Source organism: Meleagris gallopavo, chromosome 5, assembly GCF_000146605.3.
Source record: "Meleagris gallopavo isolate NT-WF06-2002-E0010 breed Aviagen turkey brand Nicholas breeding stock chromosome 5, Turkey_5.1, whole genome shotgun sequence".
Taxonomy (NCBI): Eukaryota; Metazoa; Chordata; class Aves; order Galliformes; family Phasianidae; genus Meleagris; species Meleagris gallopavo.
In genome coordinates, this window is record NC_015015.2 from 9956346 (window position 1) to 9979210 (window position 22865).

Sequence of the window (22865 nt, forward strand, 5' to 3'; positions counted from 1 at the left end):
TTTAACAAAAGTGGAAGAAATGGTTGGTTTTAAATTGTTCAAGAAATATTTTGTATTCACATCTGATGCAGTCTGGGCACTAAACTATACCCAGGTTCTTTATGGAGAGTGTAGTATAGGTGGTTCAAGAAACTGCTCTGGGGCTTCTGTCTTCACAGAGCACATAGCATATATACTTGACTTGTTTTTTGCAGCACTACAGCAGTTGTAGCTGTTCCAATCACCTTGACTGAACATATATTTCTTCCTATTTCTTCATCATATTATCAGAAAGTGTTTTATGCTATTTGACCCATTCTTTCATTACAAGAAATATAATTAACACATTTAGCTATAAATTGTGAAGCTCAAGTAATGGTTTTTAATTTTCTAGGTTACTTTTTCTGGAGTAACATCTTTGTAGAAAATCTTGATGATTCAACCTTCTGATTGTGGTTACATAAGTTTAGAGTGTGTTTGTGATCTCTTACCCTGATTTGCTGTCTAGTCTTGGCTTCAGTGTTGTGTCCTATATTTGGGTCCTGCTGATAGGTGTGATACGTAACTATACTTAGTTTCATCTCAGTACTGTCTTTCACAACTGCTGAATGCACTCCAACCATGCACAGATGGCCTTGGTTCATGTTACACATTTTATCTTGTCTTTATGCATGCCATGAAGACTTCCAAAGTCTTAAACAACTGTTGTGTGTCAATCAGCCACTTTTTTTTAAGCAGGCCATTTTCTGTGTACTGTACTATCCTGTACTTATCTGAGCACTCTGTCTGACCTGTTGGCAGGATTGGTATTTTTTTCCTTCTCCTTGTTCACACTGGTGTGTGATTCACTGGGTCTTACATGGGTACTGAGTATTGAAGTTCCAACATAGGATATTTCCCTGTCAGTCAGTGCTGCAGACATCACTGGGGCTGCATATTTGATAAATGTGAGTGCAGTAAAATTTTTTACCTTATTTGTGATTTGACGTTGAATTAATTCTCAATCATTGATTATATAACATGTTGAACTCTAGTTTATATTGATGATGGATTGCTTATGTAAAAGTGTGTTGGCAATAATACTGTGCTTGTAAAGGGAGCAGGGGAGTGATTACATGATTGGTTACATTTAGCATAGGAAAATAGCAAATTACAACAGCATAACAGGTGCAACGATCTACCTGACTGAGTAGCTTTCACTGCTGGCTTTTGTTGTTGAGAGAATCTTCTCCTGCCTACAAGTCTGCTGTTGTACCCTGGGTGCTTGAAGTTGAGTTCAGGAAAGTCTTCCCCTATCATGGTGTATGGGTTAGAGACATGCTGGAGAAGGCCTGTGGGCTGTCCATTGGGAAAAGCTTGTAATGAGATGGGGAGGAGTGTTTGGCTGTAATGGAAACCTAGCTGCCAAGGGTAAAGACTTCTGGTCTAAAGGACTTAACTCTTCACATAGTTTGAAGCAGATTTGCTGGCAGTGTGATTGAGAATGCATAGCTGAGGTCAAAGGATTGCCTACACAGACATACAGAAATAAATCATGCTTACTTATAAGGATTCCTTCTTTTTGTTATAGTACTACAAAAGTTATTTAAGTCTGTAAGACCATACAGCTTAATACATAGGACTTAAGTTAAATTGATGGTATTTGATGACCTGTGGAGACTGGTACCTGTTTTTCATTTCTAGAGATTTTAGAAGCAGACAAAACAAGAATTGTAATTAATCATCTGTTCCAAGGCAGAATAACAAATCACATGATTTCTTCAGATACCTTTCGGTTCTGTTTGTTGATGTATATATTTGATTAAAATATTTTCAAAAATATCAGAGACGAAGGTTATCGCAGCTTAACTACTAAAGATGCTAAGCTTATAGGTAGTTCAGTATTCCATAGTTTGAAAGTGTGTTTTGGCATTTGATTGGTAAGTACTCCTTGCTTTGCGTAAATTAGTGCTATGTTTATTTCCATGGTCTCTTGTACAGTTGGGCCTCTAAACCTCAGCTGAGATCAGGAAGCTGTGGAAAAAAAATAGATAAAGTTGTTCAGTTGAAAAAGAACAGACAGTTCACATAAGTTACAATCCTCCCGCTGCTGCTGTACATGCAACTGTAATTGAGTAGCATGCTGCAAACTAGTGCAGATAAAGGCAACTCTGTAGCTGGATTCTTATGTTAGCTGAAAAGCTGACATAATCAAAAGGTGTTTTATTTCCAGGCAGAAAAGCATTGCCTGTAATAGGGAAATGAACCATTATGGGGTAATATTACAACTGGGTACTTTAAGCAAGCAGTTCCAGTCCTGCTATTGCATAAAGCTTCCAGATGCATGATGAACCATAGAACTATGGCACTCTTCTAAAGTTTGTTTTGTTTTGCTTTTTTTGTTTGTTTGTTTTGTTTAAAAATCCGCAGATATTTCTTTGTCTTGTTTTAAGAATTTATTTTATTATTATTATTGGGGTGTTTGTCTCTGGTGTATTAAAATCTGTAGAAAACGAGATGTAATTTTTAGGAATAGGCAAAGCTTTAGGAGCTCTCGCTCTTTAAAGATGCTTAGAAATATGTAAATAATTACGTAACCAGAATAGTTCCTGATAGGAATTTGGTAATTGAAATAATTTGTTAGCTATTAAAAAAGAATTTGTACTTTTCTTTCAGTAAATTTCTAGGAATAGGATAATACATATGGCAGGTATTTATAAATAAATATCAAAATTCCTTGACTTTGGAAAAATACTGTTGAGTCCAAATAGTGTAAACAGAATGTTTTTTTTTATCTTGGTAAGCCGGCATCTTCTAAAAAAACCAGTAATTTGCTGGAAAATAACAAATTTATTCCTATACAATTACTGAGTGCTGGAAAAGAGTAAGTATTCAAAATCCAGCTAAAAAATGCACATACAAAAGACTTAATGCATACAAAGTAAAGATTTGGTCTGTAGACAAACTTTTTGCTGTGTTTTTCTTTATAAAAACTGCACTATATCAATTTTTATGAACTACTGCTTGAAATTTTAATACTAACTGCAAAAATTCTTACTGCCCTTTTCTCTCCAGTCACAGGTGAATCATCATTCATCTACTAATAATGAAACCTATCAAGAAAGATTGGCACGATTAGAAGGCGATAAAGAGTCTCTCATACTGCAGGTATGTTTTAAAGAAAACATTGTCTATGTAGTTGATATTCAGCGAATAAAAGCTGAAGTGATAGCGTGTTTTCTGTGGTACAAATGTTAACAGGTCAGCAAATGTAAGTTATATTTAGTCAGGAGTTAATTTATTATTTGTTTAATTAATATGTTTTGTCTAATGGTGAGGTAACTGAGTGGAGGAGAAGGGAGTAGCAGCAATAAGAAGAATGACTAAGGAAGTGTTATTAATTTTTTTCCATGGTGTTAATGCTGCTGTAGAAGATTTCATACTAGGTTTGCTAGGTTATGCTAATTACCTTTTAGATTCTGCATGCCACTTTTTTTTTTAATTTGAATTGAATTGAAAGACGGAAATTCTTCAAGAGGGAGAAAAATTAAACATATTGTATGCCATCAAGTTCCTAGACAACACGCCATCCCTTACTTTCTTCTCCATAAAAGTCCTTAAAATTCAATTAGGAAAAGTGTGCCACATAAGTGTTATCATTCCTCTGAGTGGCTTGTCTCTTCATGCTACCATTTATAAGAATGGATAGGTTGGAATATGAGAAGCTACTTAGCACCTTGAGAAAAGAGATTCAAAAGCAAGATAACACACCCCATATAGTGTCATATGGATGTGGTTTGGTCATTACTGGAGGATTTGTAAATCTCAGGAATAAAAATCAGAAATTGAATGTTTTTGATAAATCACAGATGGATAGAAGTGATGTTTTTCATACTTGTATGTTGTATACAGAAGTTGCTCTGCATCATCAAAAAGATTAGGGGACAGTGAAAACAGAGAATTTAAAAAATGACAATAAAAATGCAAACTTCTTCCAAGTTTCCCATTTCTCAATTTACCAAGCCAATCTGTTTTCAAATACATTTCTGTCCCACATATGTTTTCTTCCTGGGAAAAATGCATGTTGTACAAATAATTTTTTTTTTGTCTTGAATATCCTCTCTGGAATTGCACTGCAAGATTTTAAAAGTGAAGCTGGATGTTCTTTAAATGGTTTTGCATATTTATTCACTTTGCACTTGTGAAAGCACATCATAAGAGTATGTGTATATGTGTATGCACACATTAAAAAAAAAAAACTTGAATAAACTGGGTAGGTGTTCTCTTTTCTGTTGTTAGTTTCTGTGAGTATATTTTATCTTTTATGTTCTTTTCACACTTGCGCTGTTTACTAAGCAGAATTCTCACAGTTGTTAAATAAACAATAAATTGTTTGTAAGACCCACTCTTAAGCTTAGTTACAATTACATGAAAACTGCCATTACAAAGTAAAAATTAAACAAAACAAATCCTGAGTGAAAGACAAGTTTTTCTGGTTGGAACTTAAATGTTTATATTTTCTTAATTCCTGTTTTTTTCTAATACGGGAAACAGCATCGCAACTAATATTTATTAGATCACCTTTTATGGATCAAGCTGTAATTAAGTGAAGCATATTGATTCTATTTTGAACAAACAACTTTTCATACAGTACACTCATTTCTCACACTTGCACGCATACACATAATTGGAGCAACAGTGAAGAGACCAAACCCAGCTGTTCATTCAGAAGCATAGGGTTCTATTAAAGTATTTGTGGCCTTGTTCCTGAAGGGGTCCTTTGTACCCTGTGTCATCACATATACATACGTATATACACATTTTGGTTATAGTTCAAGCCACACAGCCAGCTGTTTATGGTCATTGTGCACTGGTGGACTTCTCATGGAGTTAAAATTCTCTGGCAGTTGAACATCAATAACAAAAATAAGAGGATGCAAAGCTACAGAATTGGGCTTGGTCCTGAGCTATCTGGTTCTTATTGTTTGTGTTTTCTCTGTTAGTTTGTTTTTCCTACAAATATCTTGTTTCTAAGATATTTTAAACCCTTATACCATTTTAAATTTGGCCAATTGTTCAGAATAGAATCACCAAGGTTGAAAAAGTCCTCCAAGATCATCCAGTCCAACCGTCCACCTATTACCAATATTTCCCACTAAAGCATGTCCCTCAGTACAATGTTTAAATGTTTCTTGAACACAATATACCCCATTATTACAGATATTCTAAGAAAACATATTACCCAGGGTCTGACTTCTGTATGTGCTGCACTGCTAAGGCAAGATGGACTTGCTAGTGCAATGTACACTGACTGAGGCTGTACTCTGTGTGCTGCTTACTGATTCCCAGAAGAGACTGGCAGGTGTGATCTTAAATAGAGGGGAAAATATGAGTTCAAAGTAGCTAATGTGTCTCAGCCTAACATTGGAATATCCAACAGAATGTTTCTAAAGCTAAGCTTTTACAAAATGGCTTTGCAGGTCACATTTAATACACAGAACTTTTCTTGCAGGTTACAATACTGGGTTGAACTTTACCTGACTCCCTCTGTCAGGCTTGTTTTCTTTCTCTGGAAACTGCATTAGATTGAAGGAGGGGCTTCAGCTTGCTGCTTCTTGCTTTCTGACCTCTCAGGGTTTTCTGTGTTCCATTATCCTTGTAATGTGAGCAAAATAAAAAAAAATTGGTAAGCAACAAACTTTCTTGTGTGGAGTTATTTTCTCCCCTCCAGCTCAGATGTGTCTTAGTGTGTTTCTGGACAAGAGTGGCAAAATATCATGATCTCCCCTCCACCTGCTCCTTCCTGTCTTCCATTGTCCTGTATCCATTTGTGCTCTTCTCTAGGACCAGCTGATTTTAAAGGCATAAGAATAAAACACTCTCCTTTTCTGCATTCCTCTCCCAGCTAGACTTGTCATTATGCTTGTAGGTAAAAACAAAAATTGATACTTATTGATTTTAAGCAGAGGTACTCCAGAGTGAGTATGTGAGAGCATAGGTAAATTTTTGTTAAAACATTTTAGAGTTTAAAAACCTGATATGGATTTCTTTTTTTGATTGAGGTAACATTTTCTAGTGTAATCAAAGTTGTCTGTGGTGGAAACTACTTTTATATAAATTAATAACAAAAATAATACATGGAGTGTATGTGCAGCTTAACATAGGAATTAACATTGCTTTTTCACATCTTTCTAATGTTGTGCTGCATCTAATTTTCCTGAGCTTCACAAGCCACTATTCCCACAGTTCTTTACAAGTATAGCTTATTGTTTCTTTTTCCTGGGATTTGTTGTCTGTATCTCACTTCTTTTGATTTCATGTTTTGGCTTGCAAAACCTGGGAATTTTTTTTTTTAATACAACTTTGCCTCTGCTAAAACATGCCTTTTACTTACTGCATTCTTTGTAACTTCGACATGCTTTGTTATAGGTAAGCTATTTTTCTGCTCTTGTAAGAAGTCAATTTAATCGGTTAGCTTCCAGATGAGCAGTTTTATCATTTACCAGCTTAGGGAAACAAAGTACTAATAGAACCTGAAATAGCAATGTGTGTTTCGATACCACTTAAAATATTTTCAGTATACTGTGTTCTTGTTTAATGCTTTCTGATTGTTCGACTTGTATGTGAACTGACTCAGGCTACCTGTAAGTAGTCTTCTAGCTCTTCTAGAAATGTTCCTCTATATACTTAAAAACAAAACAAACAAACAAACAAACAAAAAACAAAACAAAAAAACAAAAAACTATTTAAGCGGGCAGGAGTTGAATCAAACTATGTACGTGAGAATAGAGTGTTGCCTATTCCAATAGAGCAAGTTTTGAAAGAGTATGAAACAACTGAGGACTTTAAAAGGGAATTCACTGTAAAAATGTGCATTTGAATGTTCATTGTAATGTTCATTGTATAAGAAGATAATTCAAACTTATTTACTGTCAGTTCAGTATCATTGTGTTTCTCTTCTCTTATTACAGGTGAGCGTTCTTACAGACCAGGTAGAAGCTCAAGGAGAGAAAATACGGGACTTAGAAATCTGTCTTGAGGGGCATCAGTTGAAACTGAATGCTACAGAAGAAATGCTTCAACAGGTAAAGATCTAGATTGGAAAGGTTTTTGCATAATCTCCTTTGAGAAAGACGAGAACGTACATTCTCTGTTTGACTGCATGTGGGAGTGCCTTTGGTAGCAAGAGAAAACAGAAAAAGAATTGCCTCTCTTTATTGTTCTCTTGCTACTTTGCAAACTACTTTTTTGCAATAAATATTTCTTTGTTTTCCTGTTGCAGAAATGTTTTATTGGCTGGTTGCATAATGTCATATGTGGCAGCATGTAAAATGAAACTATTTTGTATTATTTGTACTGTGCTGACAAACTAAATTTGGATGTGGTTGAGTAACTGGTTAGACAGGTTATGTGTACCTACTATATGTAGCAGTTACAGAATGAAAGTTGTTTTATTTAAATAGTTTCAGTTTTTTATATCTTTAAAGCAGAACAATTAGTGCATTGAAATGAATTATTGTATCAAATTTGGTTCTATAATGATTTTTGCTTTATTTAGGAGTTTTTCCTTTATTCTTGAAAAATCAAAAAGTATATGAAGATACTGTTCATTATTTCAATCAATAATTTCAAGCTACGTGGTTTAATTTATTGGTGTTGTTTCATTATATATATTGAGGAGAATGAATGGATAGTAAGTATCTTACATTTCATCTTACTGCAGAGCTGACAAGTCTGTGGGCATGAAAGAACTTTTCATGTGCAGTCTTAGGTCTCTATCAAGACAAGTTACTACATATGCATATAATCTGCTGGTAATACAGTACATGAATATTGAAAATAAATTTAAAACTATAAATGGCCTTTAAAATCTAGACCAGGAATGTGCAGGATGTAGTGTTCCATCTGGTAAATTTGTATCCTAAACCTCTTGCTCTTCACCAAAAGAAAACAAAATTGGTCTGACACAACTGTTGCAACCCAAAATGCTTACAACTGAGAAAAGTTTTATTTTTTACTTAAAGGAGGGGACATTTTAGAAAATATAACCAGTAGATATGTTTAATTTAGATATCTGAAGTGAAATTCAAAGAACACTAACTATTTAAATTATGGAAACGTTTTCAAACTTCAGGAAGATGGAGTAGAGTGTAGAAAGTTCCTGTTCTAATCTAAACAAGATCTTGTTAGCCAATGGTTTCCAGTGTTTTGTACAAAAGCCCATGGCAGTTAGCAAATAAATGAATGATATTAATGTTGACATTATGTTTTTCCAGTTTAAAAAAAAAAGCTTTCTGGTCTTTCAAGGGCAATCAAACAGTATTTATTTTTACAGTAAACTAACTTGTTTGTAATAAGAAATAATCATCCAGTCCTTACTATGGGTATAGATAGTCTTGCTTTCCAGGCAGGCTTCTGTTATTCTCTTGAAGTGTATTGTAAATCCAATCTTATTTGGATCTACTTGTTTTTTTAGAATCTATTGATTTTTACCTTTGTGAATTTAAGTCAACTGCTGCTTCTAAATAGGAAAATGAATGAAAATAATTGCCTTTCGTTGGGAAAATTTTAATTATTATTATTTTTTTAATAGAACTAAGCTAACTGCAGTATATAGTATAAGTAGGCACAGCATACTTGGGAAGCAGTATATGTGAGTCCAGGGTAAGCCATATCTTTTGAATTTGGGAACTATAAGAAATGTTAAAAAATTCTGTCCCCAAAATGCTACACTGAAGACTAATATACTTTATTCAGATAATTTAATGAAGTTACATAAAAACATATCTGGTGGTACCAGAACAGAAGGGCGTGCAATGCTCCCCTGCAAAATAGTTTTTGCTAAATCTATGCTAGCAGAGACTTGCCCACTTTGTATGGGTGGGGTTACTGGCTAAAATCCTTGTGGCTTATGATTTATGCAGCTGTTTTGAACTCAGCTACAAAGCTATCATGGAAACTTCTCAAATGCAGATAGAACAAACTTTATCTGAATTACATAAAACGGCTGTTCAACATTTAGAGTGGGCATCTTAAATGCTGAATAGCAGCAACAAAGATTACAGGTTCTTTGGTGGAAATTGTGATTCTTCATCTCTCCTAAGAGGAGTGAGCAATAGTTCTTACTGAAAACATAGAGGAAATTAGTTGATATCATCTAACAGTTTCCTACTAAAAAAATTAAAAAAAAAAAGAACTTCATTATATTCTGTTCTTTTTCTTGTCCTTAAACCACATGCTTCTACAACTTTTTTTGTATTCACTTTCATGCTTACCATAATCTTGGCCCAGTGACTGGGTAGAAAGCAAGGAGGGTTATAAAAAGAAGGGGATGTTCAGCTTTTTTTGTTGTTGTTGTGTTTTTTCCTCTGTGTTACTGAATTGAACCAGCTCACAGAAGAAGTCAAGGTAGGCGTGGATGCACATTTGACCTAGGTTTTTATAAAGCTACAGCTGAAGAAAAATCACCTGTATGTTTCCCTGACTTGTAATACCACAGTATCAAACTCAACATCTTGCTTATGTAAGAATACTTGCACTACTACAGACTCTAAGAAACAATGTTTTCTGTCTTGAAGGCATTTTGCAATTTCTTTAAAACAAAGTAGATGTCTCGTGAAAGTTAATGGCAAAACTTGATATCAGTCCTTAGGTATCCTTGTATTATGCTCTAAGAAAAATGTCTCCTTGTCCTTCAGTCATACTCAAAGATAATAGAAAACTTTCTGGAGGCTGTCTGGGAACAAGACCCCAATTTGGTCTCTCTGAATTGCCTTCCAATTTTGCCATCACGTCTTACCATCAAGGTTGTAAAAGATATGGAACTGCTGTGAATTGTTAGCTCCCTTGCAACTTAGACAGAAAAGAATTTGTCTGAATAATAAAAACAATCATACTTCTAGAATTATCTTTAAAAAAACACTTATACTATGACAGTCCATTTCTAATATGTTTGTACTGTGTACAAATTGTTGAACATGATTGGAAAGCAAAAGTAAATTTTGCTCTATAAAGTAGCTTAAACTGGCCCATATCACAAAGCACCAGCCATGCGTAATGTAAATGCATCGGTGCTTTGAAATTAGTGTTGTTGTTCTTGTCAGCTGAGCTAGTTCAGTTTGAAAAGTCTGCACTTACAGATTTCACCTCTACAGTTTACGTGCATTTGGTATAGTAATTACCACAAGTAAAAACACTCTTTGCTATTTCTGTTCTGCACTTGATTGGTTTACCAGATACTAGTTGCCACTGAAGCTCTCTGTTTGTTTTGCCAAAATACTGATCTGTGTGGCAGTGTCTGTCTTGTATCAGACCTGCACCAAATCCTGAAGGTCTGGTCAGATGGCTGCATTGCATAAACCTAATTGTCTTCCATCAAGTAAATTCTGTTGCAGAGTACAAAGGACTTGGCCTTAGGGTTCTTTCTGTCTTAAACACATGGAAACTAAAATTATTAAATGCAAACAGGAATTAATTTCAGTGCTTTCCTTCTTTCTGATGTAATTTTATGGCCAGCTTCTACCTGGGTGTACATATCAGGTGAATGTGTGCTAGACAAAGACTTGATGAGGCACAGTGGAAACTCTTTAAAAAGCACTGGATTAAAGAAATGCAAGGAGGGGCTATAAAAGAGTAAAAGCTTGAATTAAATGTGTTTTAGTGTGTACCTGTTCTGGTTTTCTGTTTTGTACTCAAAGAAGCAAGAATCCTATCTTTTTTGCACGGTTCAAATCTGGTATATATGTTTGCTTCTCAGGAACTTTGCTGGCTGGCAAGGTTCATTCCTTCAGCTTTCCATTGTCTGAGTTATCTGATCTTATATGAATTTCAGCACTTGTTTATAACATGCAGTAACTTCTTGCCAGCTGCTGGCTTAGTGTTTCAGAGTTTGAAATGTGCTCTGTGCTGCTCTAGTTATAAGGCTTGAGATTTTTAGAGTGTGCTCTCAAGTGCAGCTTATCTATACAGGTGAGCAATACACTTTGCTATTTAACAGTTACATGCACATCTGCTTGTCAAATGTACGCAAAGGACTGTTCAAACTGTCAGTGCGCTGGGAAATTCTTTCTGTTGCTTAACTATATAATAGACAAATGATGAATTGGAGGGCTGTAATTCACTCTCGGCTACTGACTTGTACCATTTCATAGCAATTACACGTGTACATTGCTGTCAGCTGTGTTTTCAGTTAAATATCTTATTTCCACCACAGCTAACACACAGCACTTAGAAAGTACGGTCTTCTCTGGCAGTGGTTCTTGCTGAATTTTGCTTATCAGGTAGGTGGGTCTGCCTCTCTCAGCTCCTTTAATGAATATGAGAATTAAGACATTTTTGAGTGTTGTATTTTGTACAAGTGCAAAATGGGATTTTGGGGTGTTTTTTGTCTACTTGACTAAAATCCTATTTATGATTTATGAATCAGTGTAGCGTGATCCTTTTTTTCTGTTTTGGAGACTGCTAAGTATCCTGTAATTTACTGTGCTTGCAACAGACAGCGTAGAACAGTGCAGTGCTTCTTTCTAAATTATTTTCTATCATGTTAAATTTTATAAGGAGCTTTGTAAGAAATATGTATTTCCAAGCCAACAAAATCTGAAAGTGACACACATTACATGCTTCAGTTTCACTGAGAATATTGAAAAAAAAGCATGATTAACTAAAAAGTATACAGTGTGAATTTTAAAAATACAGTTGTTTGGAAGTAGTTTGGCATTGATCCATCTGATATACATGGATTGCAGGTTCTGCAAAACCATCTTTGTGACTATCTTACTTTAAAATAGTTTTTTCCTTAATTTTTAAAGTTGATTTTTCAAAAAAAAGAACTTCAGGAAAATAAATTATACTTACAGTACTTATGAAATGAAATGAAAAGTAACGTGCTTATTATACATAAGATTTCATAGAATATATTCTATTGTTGTTCTGTACATCTGATCTTTAAGATCCTCCTAAAGCTACTACAGCCAAATTACTATTTTCCCTCTCTTATATTATCTTTTTTTGCTTTAAAACCAATAACATAAATTTGTATTTTCTTTTCTTACAATTCATATTTATTCTGGATGGCTTCATGTTGCATCATACCACTGAAATACACTATAATTTCTCTGTAGCAAAATGGGTCACATTCTCTAATGAGTTGTTCTCTGTGAGCATCTGCTTGAAGAGGAAAATAATTACTTCCAGATGTTCTATCCATTTCAATAGGGGACATTTACTTAAAATGGCACTTTCTTTCAAAGCAGAAGTTAGACGCTCTAGATGCAAGATGATGCAAGATAAATTGTCAGCTGTTTTAAATCAGTGTAAATCCACTGAAAAGAAACCAGGGATAGCTAGCTATATTCTCTATTTTAAGGCAAGAGATTTATGCCAGTTTACAAGAGATAAGGATCCATCTTCAGAACAAACTAAGATTTTGAGTTTAAAAAAATCAATAAATAGAAGCTGCCTTCATGCTCAGTCACACCAGGTAGCACCTTACTATTCACATGGAGCTGCTGAACTCAGGAGAGGACTGAGTATTACTCTCTGTGGCACAAACAAGTTTAATTTAGGAGCCTATTGAAAAACTAAGCATTAATACCAGACAGTACCCTCAAAAGAGCTCTATTGTTGAAAATGTCTAGATGGGTACTGTCTCCTTGACTTATTAAGAAATCTTCCCCTTGCATCATCAAATGCTACATCAATGTCAAAGAAAAAAAGAGTAGTCTAAATGTTATTTCAGTTCAACAGTGAATAGAGCCTGTCAGGCTAAAGTCATCCCATTCTGCCAGCTTCTTTGATGTTGAGTCCCTATTTCCATATACAAATTCTCATTTATAGCTGTATGTTAATCTCTACAAGTCTTCTGTGTTACCAGCTGCACAGAGCCTATCCCAGTCTGAGCTGGAATATTCCTTTGGAATTTGTGCAAGATAGTGGAGATATAGTCCTTTATTCCTGGAATGTTAAGGGTTGTTTTTTTTTTTTAAATTAAATAATTGTGTTTGTAATCATATTTGTAGAATTTAGCTAGCTCTGGGATTTCACTAGGTGACTGATTTTTAGAACTGAATGATTTTGATTGCTACTTAACTTATTCTGTTCAAGGTCAAAAAAAAAAGGGGGGGGGGGATGGGGCGGTGGGCTATATTTGTTTATTTTCCCACCCATACACAAATACCATTGTCAGTGTCAGCAGGAGTGGGCATGACGCTAGGAATAGTGGGTGGCTTAGATAACTGATGTTGTAATGCAGTTGCGAGTTTAGTACCATTTCTAATTTAGGCAGTATTCCCCAGCAGACTAAAACAATTTACATGTAAAGCGGATTTCGGTTCCAAGTGAACTTTAACGGCATCATTTTTAAAATAATGTTTGTGGCTTCCTTGGCTCCAAAGGGTAATATACAACATATTATATAGCTTGTGTAAAAGGAAGAAATGAGAAAAGGGTACTTATCAAAAGGGCAGTTCTTGAACTGTCAGTAGCATTAGATCCAGAATAACTATGCAAATTCTAAGTCACTTTCCGTGTAATCCAAAGCAGAATCTGCTGAAATTCGTCAGTATGCTTCATATGACCAAAACATCAATGTCAGTTATGAATTACCATCAAATTAAAAATACAAAATAAGCTAAAAATTAGTATATATGAAGACTGCTCTAAAAATGCCTCCTATTTTATTACGTTGGCTCATGACATCAGGGCAGATTTTGGTGGGATGACAGTAGAGATTGTTGCTGTGTGACATATGGCAGCAGAGGGACAGTCTGACAGAATAGTGTCTGACATGGAAGTGTGGGAGGAGCACAAGTGTATTACTGAATTCCTCCATGAAAAAAAACTGGTACTCACTGATGTTCATCAACACTGGCTGAATGTTTATGGAGACCAAACGGTGGATGTTGTCAAAGTGAGGTGCAGCGGGTAGTGCATCTGAGCAGCAGCAACAGTGATGTGAAGGACAAGATACATTCTGTGGCTTTGGGAGAAAACTGTCTCTATTCTGAAACCTAAGATCTTTCACCAAAAAAAAAGTTAGGCACTTGGAATGTTAGATATTGAATGGTTCAGTAAGACTTAAAGTTCTGAATGGATTTCTCATTTTGAAATTAGAGATCAAGTGAGGCAATTTTGGATAGTATATTCTGGTTTTGACTTTCTTGGAAACTGAAAGTTGCAATAAAGGTGAATGTGGAATGTTTTCCAAAGATGGTGATATCATATCCCCCAAGCATGCCTATTTCTGCAATCTGAAAAATGAGCTCAGGACTCACAAGCATGGTCAGTTGTTTTCTAGTTTATGCTGTTAGTCAGTTTAGACATTGCACTTAGGTTCCACTTACGTCACACCATTTCTCATTCAATACTGTTCTCTCAAAAGTTAGCATTCTTGCGAAGTTACTAAGTGCTATACAGTATTAAATTTTCAAGTACTGTTAGCATGACAGCAGAAATGTTGCTTACCATTGGTACTCAGTTTTGGTTCAGTGCTTGTGCTTCAGTACATCCTGTGCTGAATAACATGTGATAAAATGTTGTAGAACTTTGCATTATAATATTAAAACATGGCTTAGTCTGAGTATTTTAGAAAGTAGTCAATCATTCTGTAATGTGTCATCTGAAGGTCTTTATGGCATTATGTAGCATTGTGTTAGTTCAGCCTTAGTACTGTTTTCTGATTTTGTGTTTTGCACAGAGATTGACTCTGCGCCAGACGTTGTGTTGAAGTGAGGAGGAGGACAGTGGTTTAGTGATTAACACAGGAGAACACGTAGGTGAAAATAACTGCAGAGTTTGAGAAACATACAGTTCAAACAGTTCAGAGTATATACAACATGAGTACAACATGAGGAGAGGGAGAGAGAAATTTGCTTTCATGTGAACTAGTTGATCAGTCTGAATTCTTTTAGCTACTTTTTCTACTTGCAGTAAATGATTATATCATTTCTACCTTGTAGTGTTAAGTGCTTTTTGCATGGTAAATTAGTAGTGAATGTGGCTTTTGAAGAAGAGAACCATTTTGCTTTTGTATTGAAAGTGTAAACAAAGGGGTAGAGACCTATGAGTTTGCCAGCAAATCATGCAGCATTCTGTCAGTGTTTAAATAAAAATAACTTGGGAAAATACTCTGTTTTGGTTTCAGGAGCTGCTAAGTCGAACATCACTAGAGACTCAGAAATTAGATTTAATGGCTGAAGTTTCCGACTTGAAGATTAAGCTGGTTGGCATGGAAAAGGAGCAGAGTGAATACGAAGAGAAACAGAACAAAGCTGAGGTGAGCTTCTTTCTTCTGTCTTTTTCATTAGTTTTTTTTGTCCTGTGTCTCTGGTCATACATCTGTTGATCTGGAAACAGCATGCAGTTTTCTCCTGTTCTTAGAGCGCGATCTGTACTCTTGATCCTGTGAATTCACTGAGGAATATGATTATGCATTTTTGGGATGTGGTTTCTTTTCCTCTCTCATTATGTTTCAGAGCTTGCTGTTTGGCTTTAATCAAGACACAAAGTCGATTTCAGCAGCATACTGTGTTTTTTTCCTTTCCACAGGCATGACTGTTTGAAGCCTATTGAATCTATTTCCATGTTTTCTGTGACAGAGAAGACTATAAGTTTAGCAGTATCAGGAATGCTACAGAAAATTGCATGCAGAGGCCCTCAGTAATTTTAATGCATTCATGGTGGTTGGGAGAGACAGGCAAGGAGCAGGGTATTTTCCTCAAATAATCCCTTTCCCTTGTGTTTACATAACAAATATTTAGTGGGGCAGAGGGTAGAAATCACTTCCACTGGAAGAAATTCGAATCATTTTTCTCCTTCAGAACTGGAAAGTTCTGGATATCAGAGCAGCTTTATTTTTCACCGTGTTAGCTAAGGAAAAGAGTATGAAACGGGAATAAAATGAACATCTATTTTTTTATGGAGCACAGTTCCACAGAAATCTCTATGTAATGAGCAGCAGGTGGGAACTGAAGAGGGGTTATGGAAGACAGTATTTCAGATGAAGTGCCATCTCCTGTAGAGAGACCACATAGACTGGTAGGATTACCTGGCAGGAGAGGATTAGTAGGGCCATGAATTGGCCAAGATTTATACTTTATAACTGAAGAAAGACTTTGTTCCATGTTGTCTTAAAAGAAACTGTAATACAGGCAGTGTTAGAAAACAGTTTGCTCTCTGTAATGTTAATAGACATTTATCAAATATTCTTCTAAGTAATTTACCTGCAGTGACATAAGTTTGGGGTGTGTTTGTTTTTTGACTTAGTTGTCCTCTGAAGTTTTCTTTAGAGATTAAAAGATTGCTTACAGAGAGCATTTTCTGGCAGTTTGCAAGCCAGAGAGGCACCAGCTGCTGTTTTTGCCATCCATGGCCTTCTCATGCTCTTTCACCCATAATTATTGGTGTCCTGTGTACGGAACACCTGAGCAGTGTCATACTACCTGAAAATCTAAAAAGGTCTATGCGACATGTAATTGCTACAGGTGGGAGCCTGTTTTCAGCTGCTATCTTTCTGAGAGGCCTTTAGTACTTCCCATTACATCTTGAATACCAGGAAGAAGCTGTTTGAATTATTTCAGGATATCCACAGTCAGCCTAATTCCTGGAAAGCAACAAAGCTTTTCAGTGCATTTGCACTGACAGCATTTCTAAGTGCTAAGTGGGTCTGGGGCTGTGATGAAGGTGAGTCTGTGACCTGTGAAATTCTTCTGCTACTGCAGCAGGATGTGTAGCCTACCAGGATGGGAAAGTTTAGTTTTATGGGTCTGGAAGCCTTTGTTGTATTTTTAAGTGATAGGAAATGCCCTCTTGAGATGGAAAAGGATCCTAATCTAATGGAAAAGTTGAGAATCATTGTGTTAAATATTCTATGAATTATTGATAACCCCGAGATGTAATTAGATTTCTGGCCTGTTGAAAGTTGCAAGCCTACATATACAAAGCAAGGAAAATGAGTCTTGTAACTAAAAGTATAAGAAATAAAAAGCATTTTCAGTTTGCTTGTTGAACTCTTTTATACATTTATTTCATACTGCCATAAGTAGATGGTAATCCAATTTTTCAAGATAAACAGGGGGTTCAACTGAATGCTTACTTGAGTTCTAATGCTTTACTCTGTCTACTTCAGCTCCCTTTATTATTTATTTTTTTTAATTATATTTTGTTAATTCTCAATACAACCATAGTTTCAAACATCACAGGGAAATTTATTATTATATTTTCTTCATACTATTGGACTGCAAATGCTGCTTATGTTTCATGCTTTTAGTGTCATTTGAAATTCATTCTGAGCTTTCACTGCCTCACTATGACTTTCAAGTGAGTAATCTATTCTTAAGTAAGCAAAGAGTCTACCTTTAGTTTGGTCTTGTTTATGCATGCATAATAGTGCTGGGGTAACCTAATTTCTTGGGTGACACTGTTCTCCAAACTGATAGTGGCTGAGTGAAATTAATCTTCCTGTAATTGTATCTCTGAGTGTTGTGGCTACTTCAACAGGCTCTTACAGTGTCTAATATGTCAAACAAAATTGCAATTAATATTTTTATACAAGTGGAACAAAGCTGTCGGTGACAGAGCCTTTCTCTTATGTGCAGTTGGCTGATTGCTGCTTTCAAGACTAAGATTAGGATTGACAGAGGTGAGCAGAACAGTGATTTCATAGTTTTCTTACTATCAGAATAGTACTGCTTTCACCCTACCACATGTTACAGAGGCACCTTGAAGTCAAACAGTTTTAAGCTGCCTGTTAATTATAATTCATGGCTGACTCTGCCATTTCTAAGTATGACAGCAAGTTAATAAAAGTTTAAAACAAGATGTGAAATTGTGGAACAAGTCAGCTAAAACATACTTCCTTTGTACTCTTAATTTTATGTCAGCTCATTTCACAGCAGCTGTTTCCAGTCACATAGAATTTATCCATATAATTATTTTTCTGGTTGGTTTGAGGAGAAACAAAGCAAATTAAGATATTTTTCTAAATATTAATGAGTCTTAATCAGATTCATTTCTGTTTATCTTATGCAGCTGTGGTTTAGTTTTAGTTATAATTAGCAGCAAAGAGTTTGAGTATCTGGCTCTCAAAGGTATTTCAGGCTGAATGCCACTTGTCTTTGGCTCTTCAAATGCACATGCTAAATTTATAATGGCATTTAGTTATAACACAGGAGCCAGGAGAATAGCTACTTGTAAATGGATGGTCACACTCCTGCCTTTGTCACTTGAATTCCCTGTATGTGGAATAATGTTGTCTTGTTTGCTGCCATGGTGCTGTGAAGGTTTCTGAGATCCCACCTGACAGCATTTGCGTAACTTCTCTTACCTGAGGAAACTTAGAAATCTTAGAAATATGTTTCCTCAGTGTTAGCAAGTTTTGAGAGAGCAACACGATCAAGTGATTATCTGTAGCCCAGATGCTTGCCTTACCCAAACATGGGCAGTAGAGATGACCTATTGCTATCAGGAGGCCTCAAGAATAAGTGCCCATTTCAACTTGCTAACAGCCCTTATTCTCTCCTCCTATTTTTATTTTCATGTGGTAAGTTTTGTGGGTTTTGTTTTTTTTGTGCTGAGAATCTGAAGTTTGCTATATACTGTTGGAAAGCATTTTATGGCTGTTGCGTGGGCACTTATGATATAAATACCTGGTGCACAATTACTTGCACTTCAGAGAAATTTGAGTCAGCAAGCCAAGTAATTCTTCCTGGTCTCTGACACAGCACAGCTCTGTGGAGTTGATTGTGCTGCCTCAACTGAATCAAGTTTAAGACAGGGTTTTTAATATTAATAATTTATCATGCTGTGAAAGAATCTCACAAAAAGAGACTACATTTTCTCCTTGAAACTGGAAACAACTGTAAGACATACATTGCCTCTGGAGTTAGGCTTATGGAAAAGATTAAGTTATTCTTCACTGGGATAGTTTTCTGCCACTTGTATACTGCCAGGTGTTCCCTGAAGGAAGTCTGTGTGGATGCAGAGTGTTTCCCATTGCCTTTGTGAAGGTGAGGCAGAAAAGTAGCAGCAGTAGTTGTGGTTCTGAACTCTCTCACTGTGCTACAACCAGAGCAATTACCAGTCTGTACATCTTGTTTGACCAGCGGTTTAACATATCGCTTAATAGTGCTTTCTGACAAAGACAAGTGGTGCTTAAAAGAAAGGAGATAGACGTGTACCACAAGGACTCTGCTCCTCAGTGAGGTGTCTGATTGTGGAGATGATGCCAGAAGAGAAACAAATTCAAAGCATGGAAGATGGAAGGATTGTCAGATAGCGTTTAAATTATACATGAAGCAAGTATGAAGAGTGTTCTGCTTTGCAGTACTCTGATAAGAGGATGGATTAGCTGCAGGGATGCACTCCTCACCAGTATCCTGTGTTGCTGTGAAGTGGCAGTAGTACTGAAAATATAAGGGACATAGCTTCGTCTAGGTGAGCTGATATGAAATAAACTATCTTTTTCTTAACTATTCAGTTAAGAGCATATCAGCCTATAAAAGACTGGATGCTAGAGAGTTAGTGTGCAGGGGCCAAGTGCACCAACTAAACTTCTTGGTTTTTTTTAAGGAGTTTAATCCTCATTTAGGTGTGTAAAAGATTTGTTGGATGAGAAAAGTTGAGCATCAAATGTTGTGAGCCTGACTCAAAGTGATATGCATGAAGAGAAATATACGCAGCTGCTACTCTGATATTCTGAATTTCATTTTAAGCACAGTGCCCTTCAAAAATACTTAATAGATGTAAATTTATTTTAGCTAACTTATATGTAAGCTTTTGAAAGAGAATCTTTGTGAATATTTGAAGTAGTCTGTGGTTGCTGGTGCAGTCTGAGATTGAATAATTCAATACTTACCTGGTTGAAGTATTGCCCGATTCTTGTAGTTTATGCTCTGGCACTGTGCAGCCTTGAAGTTACTGAATCAGCAGAGTTGGGATTACAAGACTTGTATGTATGATGATGAAGAATAAAAATGTGTATATATACTTTGTCTTTTGTCCATTAAAAACTTTTTTAGTCCTGTGGGAGATGGATTAATCTCATTAAATTTAATTCACTTGGAAGAAATGAGAAGTCATGTATTGGTCTAGAACATAGATTCTGTTCTATTTAATCTGTAGCTTTATACAAAGCCCATTCACAGGTTTTACCAGAAAGGGGATACATTTTCTTTTTAGGTTGCCTCTGATATTCTTTCTGTATTTATCTGTGCTGCAACTGTACCAATACTTTCTTTGCATATTGTCTGCATTTTTATTTATCACATGTCTTTTTTTTTTTATTCCCATATTTTCAGTCAGTAGTGAACCTGATAAGTGAGCTACAGGAGCAGATGTGTAGACTGCAGCTGGAAATTAATAGTAGAATCCAAGAAAGAAAATCCCAAGATAGGAAATCCAGTGTGACACCTAATGGTCCTCAGTCTAGCCCAACATCAGTGGTACAGACTGTCAGCCAGAAGAATTGCTCTCAGTGTGATGTACGAGAGGTATACATTAGCAGCAGCCTGTGTATTGCCTCTTCTCTTGCAGAAACTAAATTATGTTAACCAGGGTTATGTTGTGAATTAGCGGCATTAATCATTCTGACTCTCATGAGTAGGAGTAAGAGAGAGGTGGTTGTCAAAATTACCAAAATAAAAACAAAAAAACTCAGACACCTTGCCCCCTCATCTTCTACCCAGTCACTAGGACAAATTTGGTCATCACTGCGCTCTTATCTACAAAAACAAAGATATCCATAAGAACCATCACCTCTCTCAGGTTTTATATTTGCATCTTATTTGTAGGTCTGTGCTACTGGTGTGGTTTTGTTGGTTGGCTTGGTATTCTCCTTCTCCGCCTTTTTTATTTTTCCCTTCACTGAGATTTGTTTGCTATGCAGCATGGTTTGATAGTTTGTTAACTTTCCTCATAATAACATCACTCTAACCAGTCCTCTGAACACTGATCATTATTCATTTCTGCATATCTAAAAGCTTAACACAGGTATAAAATGCAGATTCAGGTAAGTCTATCTGAAGTATATCCTATAAAAACTATCTCCTTGTGCCTGTAAAATAGCAGATCTGACACATTTTTACCGATTCTGACATCAGCAGTTATGAGAAAATTGTTCTTAAATTTACTTTATAGATCCTAGTTGTATTTGGTCAAAATCACACCACCTGTCAAAACAAAAGCTATTGTGCATAAACTGCTTAAATTGAAGGTTGAATGATATTGATCTGACTAAAAAAAAGTCTATTTTAAATATTCACAATGATCATTAGTAAGATAATACTATGGTTGTGTGATGCATATAGTATACAAGACTGCAAAACATGGCTTTGCTTCCGAATTTTTCCATTCTTCAGTTCATTGGTCTCATTAAAGAGAATCACAAAATCATAGAATGGCCTGGGTTGAAAAGGACCGCAATGATCATCTAGTTTCAACCTGCCTGCTATGTGCAGGGTTGCCAACCACCAGACCAGAATGCCCAGAGCCACATTCAGCCTAGCCTTCAATACCTCCAGGGATGGGGCATCCACAACCTCCTTGGGCAATCTGTTCCAATGTGTCACTGTGTTGTCCTCAAGAGTGAACACTAAGATATGGCTGATGAAAAGGGAGAAAGGCAATTTGTCAGAGGAATAGACAAGAGTTTGCTGCAGTTCTGGTCTGCAGCAACTCTGTTTGCCAAGTTGCAATCATCCATGCTGAAAGTAGTATATTGATAGTCATAAACAACTGTACGTGTGTGGCATTCAATGCCAAAAAACAAGCATTATGTTGTCTGAATTGTTTCTCTTGCTAAGTAGCTTAAGTGTTTCTTTGGACTGTCACTTTAATAGAAGTAACTCATGTTAGAGCTTCATATGCTTCTTCTTGTTTTCTGAGATGGCAGCAAAAGCAAACAAGTAAAAAACAATAGTTAATGCTGCATGAGACTGTAGCTGTGGGCTCATTTTCTCTGAGGTCAGCTTTCCCCCAGGTCTTCCTTAACAGGACCAAGAAATTTGCTCATAATTTCTGATAGAGAATTTGAGAAAACTGTTCCTTAGAATAATCACTCTTTTCAAAATAGTTGTTATCTGGTTAGACAAAACCACAGCTCTTTTATCTGATGGTTCAGCGTTCATTACTACATGGTTAATGCATGATCTTTAATTCATAACCATGGAGAATTAATATCTACCTGAGTAATCCTGTATTTACCTGTTTTTCCTTTGCAGGGTTTGCTACAGGAACTCAGACACCTCAAAATTAAAGTGGAAGAACTGGAAAATGAAAGAAATCAATATGAGTGGAAATTAAAAGCAACTAAAGTAAGGAGAATCCTTAGCACTTACTAATAACAGACTTACTTCAGGTAGAAAGGGGTATACACACTAATGATCATTATTTACTTTTGTTACAGTGTCAATGCCTATTATAAAACTGGGTTTCCTTGAACTGTCTACATACTAAGTATTTTGGAGTACAGTTTTTGTAGCTTCTTTTTGTGCCTTTTGCTCCCTCCTCCCTCAAATTTCCAGTCTCCTACACTTTTGTTTTTTGTTTTGTTTGTTTGTTTTGTTTTTTGTTTTTTAAAGGCATTTTGTTCTGGGAAGACACCTGCTTTGTGTAATGGTGACAAGTCTCTGCAGAATATGCTTTCTAGACTGAAGAGATATGCAAAATTGGATGAGTATTGCTTACCATGGAATTTTATTAGAGGTTTTAGATGCCCCATCCCTAGAGGTTTTCAAGGGCAGATTGGATGGGGCCCTCGGCAGCCTGGTCTAGTATTAAACAGGGAGATTGGTGACCCTGCCTGTGGCAGGGGGGTTGGAGATTCATGATCCTTGAAGTCCCTTCCATTCTGTGATTATTAGATGTTAAAGCCAGAATACACCAGTAGACCATCTACTTTGACTCTGTGATGGTAT

At 36.0% G+C, this 22865-nt stretch overlaps 1 protein-coding gene and 1 long non-coding RNA gene across 4 annotated transcripts in view; one reads left to right on the top strand and one right to left on the bottom strand.

The window, feature by feature from the left end:
- Positions 1 to 1634: 1634 nt before the first annotated feature.
- LOC109367669 lies at positions 1635 to 22216 on the bottom strand. Its single transcript, XR_002114966.2, has 3 exons — positions 22153 to 22216; positions 5496 to 5613; positions 1635 to 1992 (listed from the first exon to the last, which is right to left on the bottom strand). It is a non-coding gene; the product is annotated as an uncharacterized LOC109367669 (long non-coding RNA).
- PPFIBP2 (PPFIA binding protein 2) overlaps positions 3034 to 22865 on the top strand; it is a 44053-nt gene continuing 24221 nt past the window's right edge. For all 3 annotated transcript variants that reach the window (XM_019615370.2, XM_019615371.2, XM_019615372.2), the window contains exons 1-4: positions 3034 to 3126; positions 6930 to 7043; positions 15098 to 15229; positions 22170 to 22262. In XM_019615370.2, the coding sequence (XP_019470915.1) occupies positions 7032 to 7043; positions 15098 to 15229; positions 22170 to 22262 (237 nt within the window). In that variant the 5' untranslated portion in view covers positions 3034 to 3126; positions 6930 to 7031. The remainder of the gene's footprint in view (positions 3127 to 6929; positions 7044 to 15097; positions 15230 to 22169; positions 22263 to 22865) is intronic.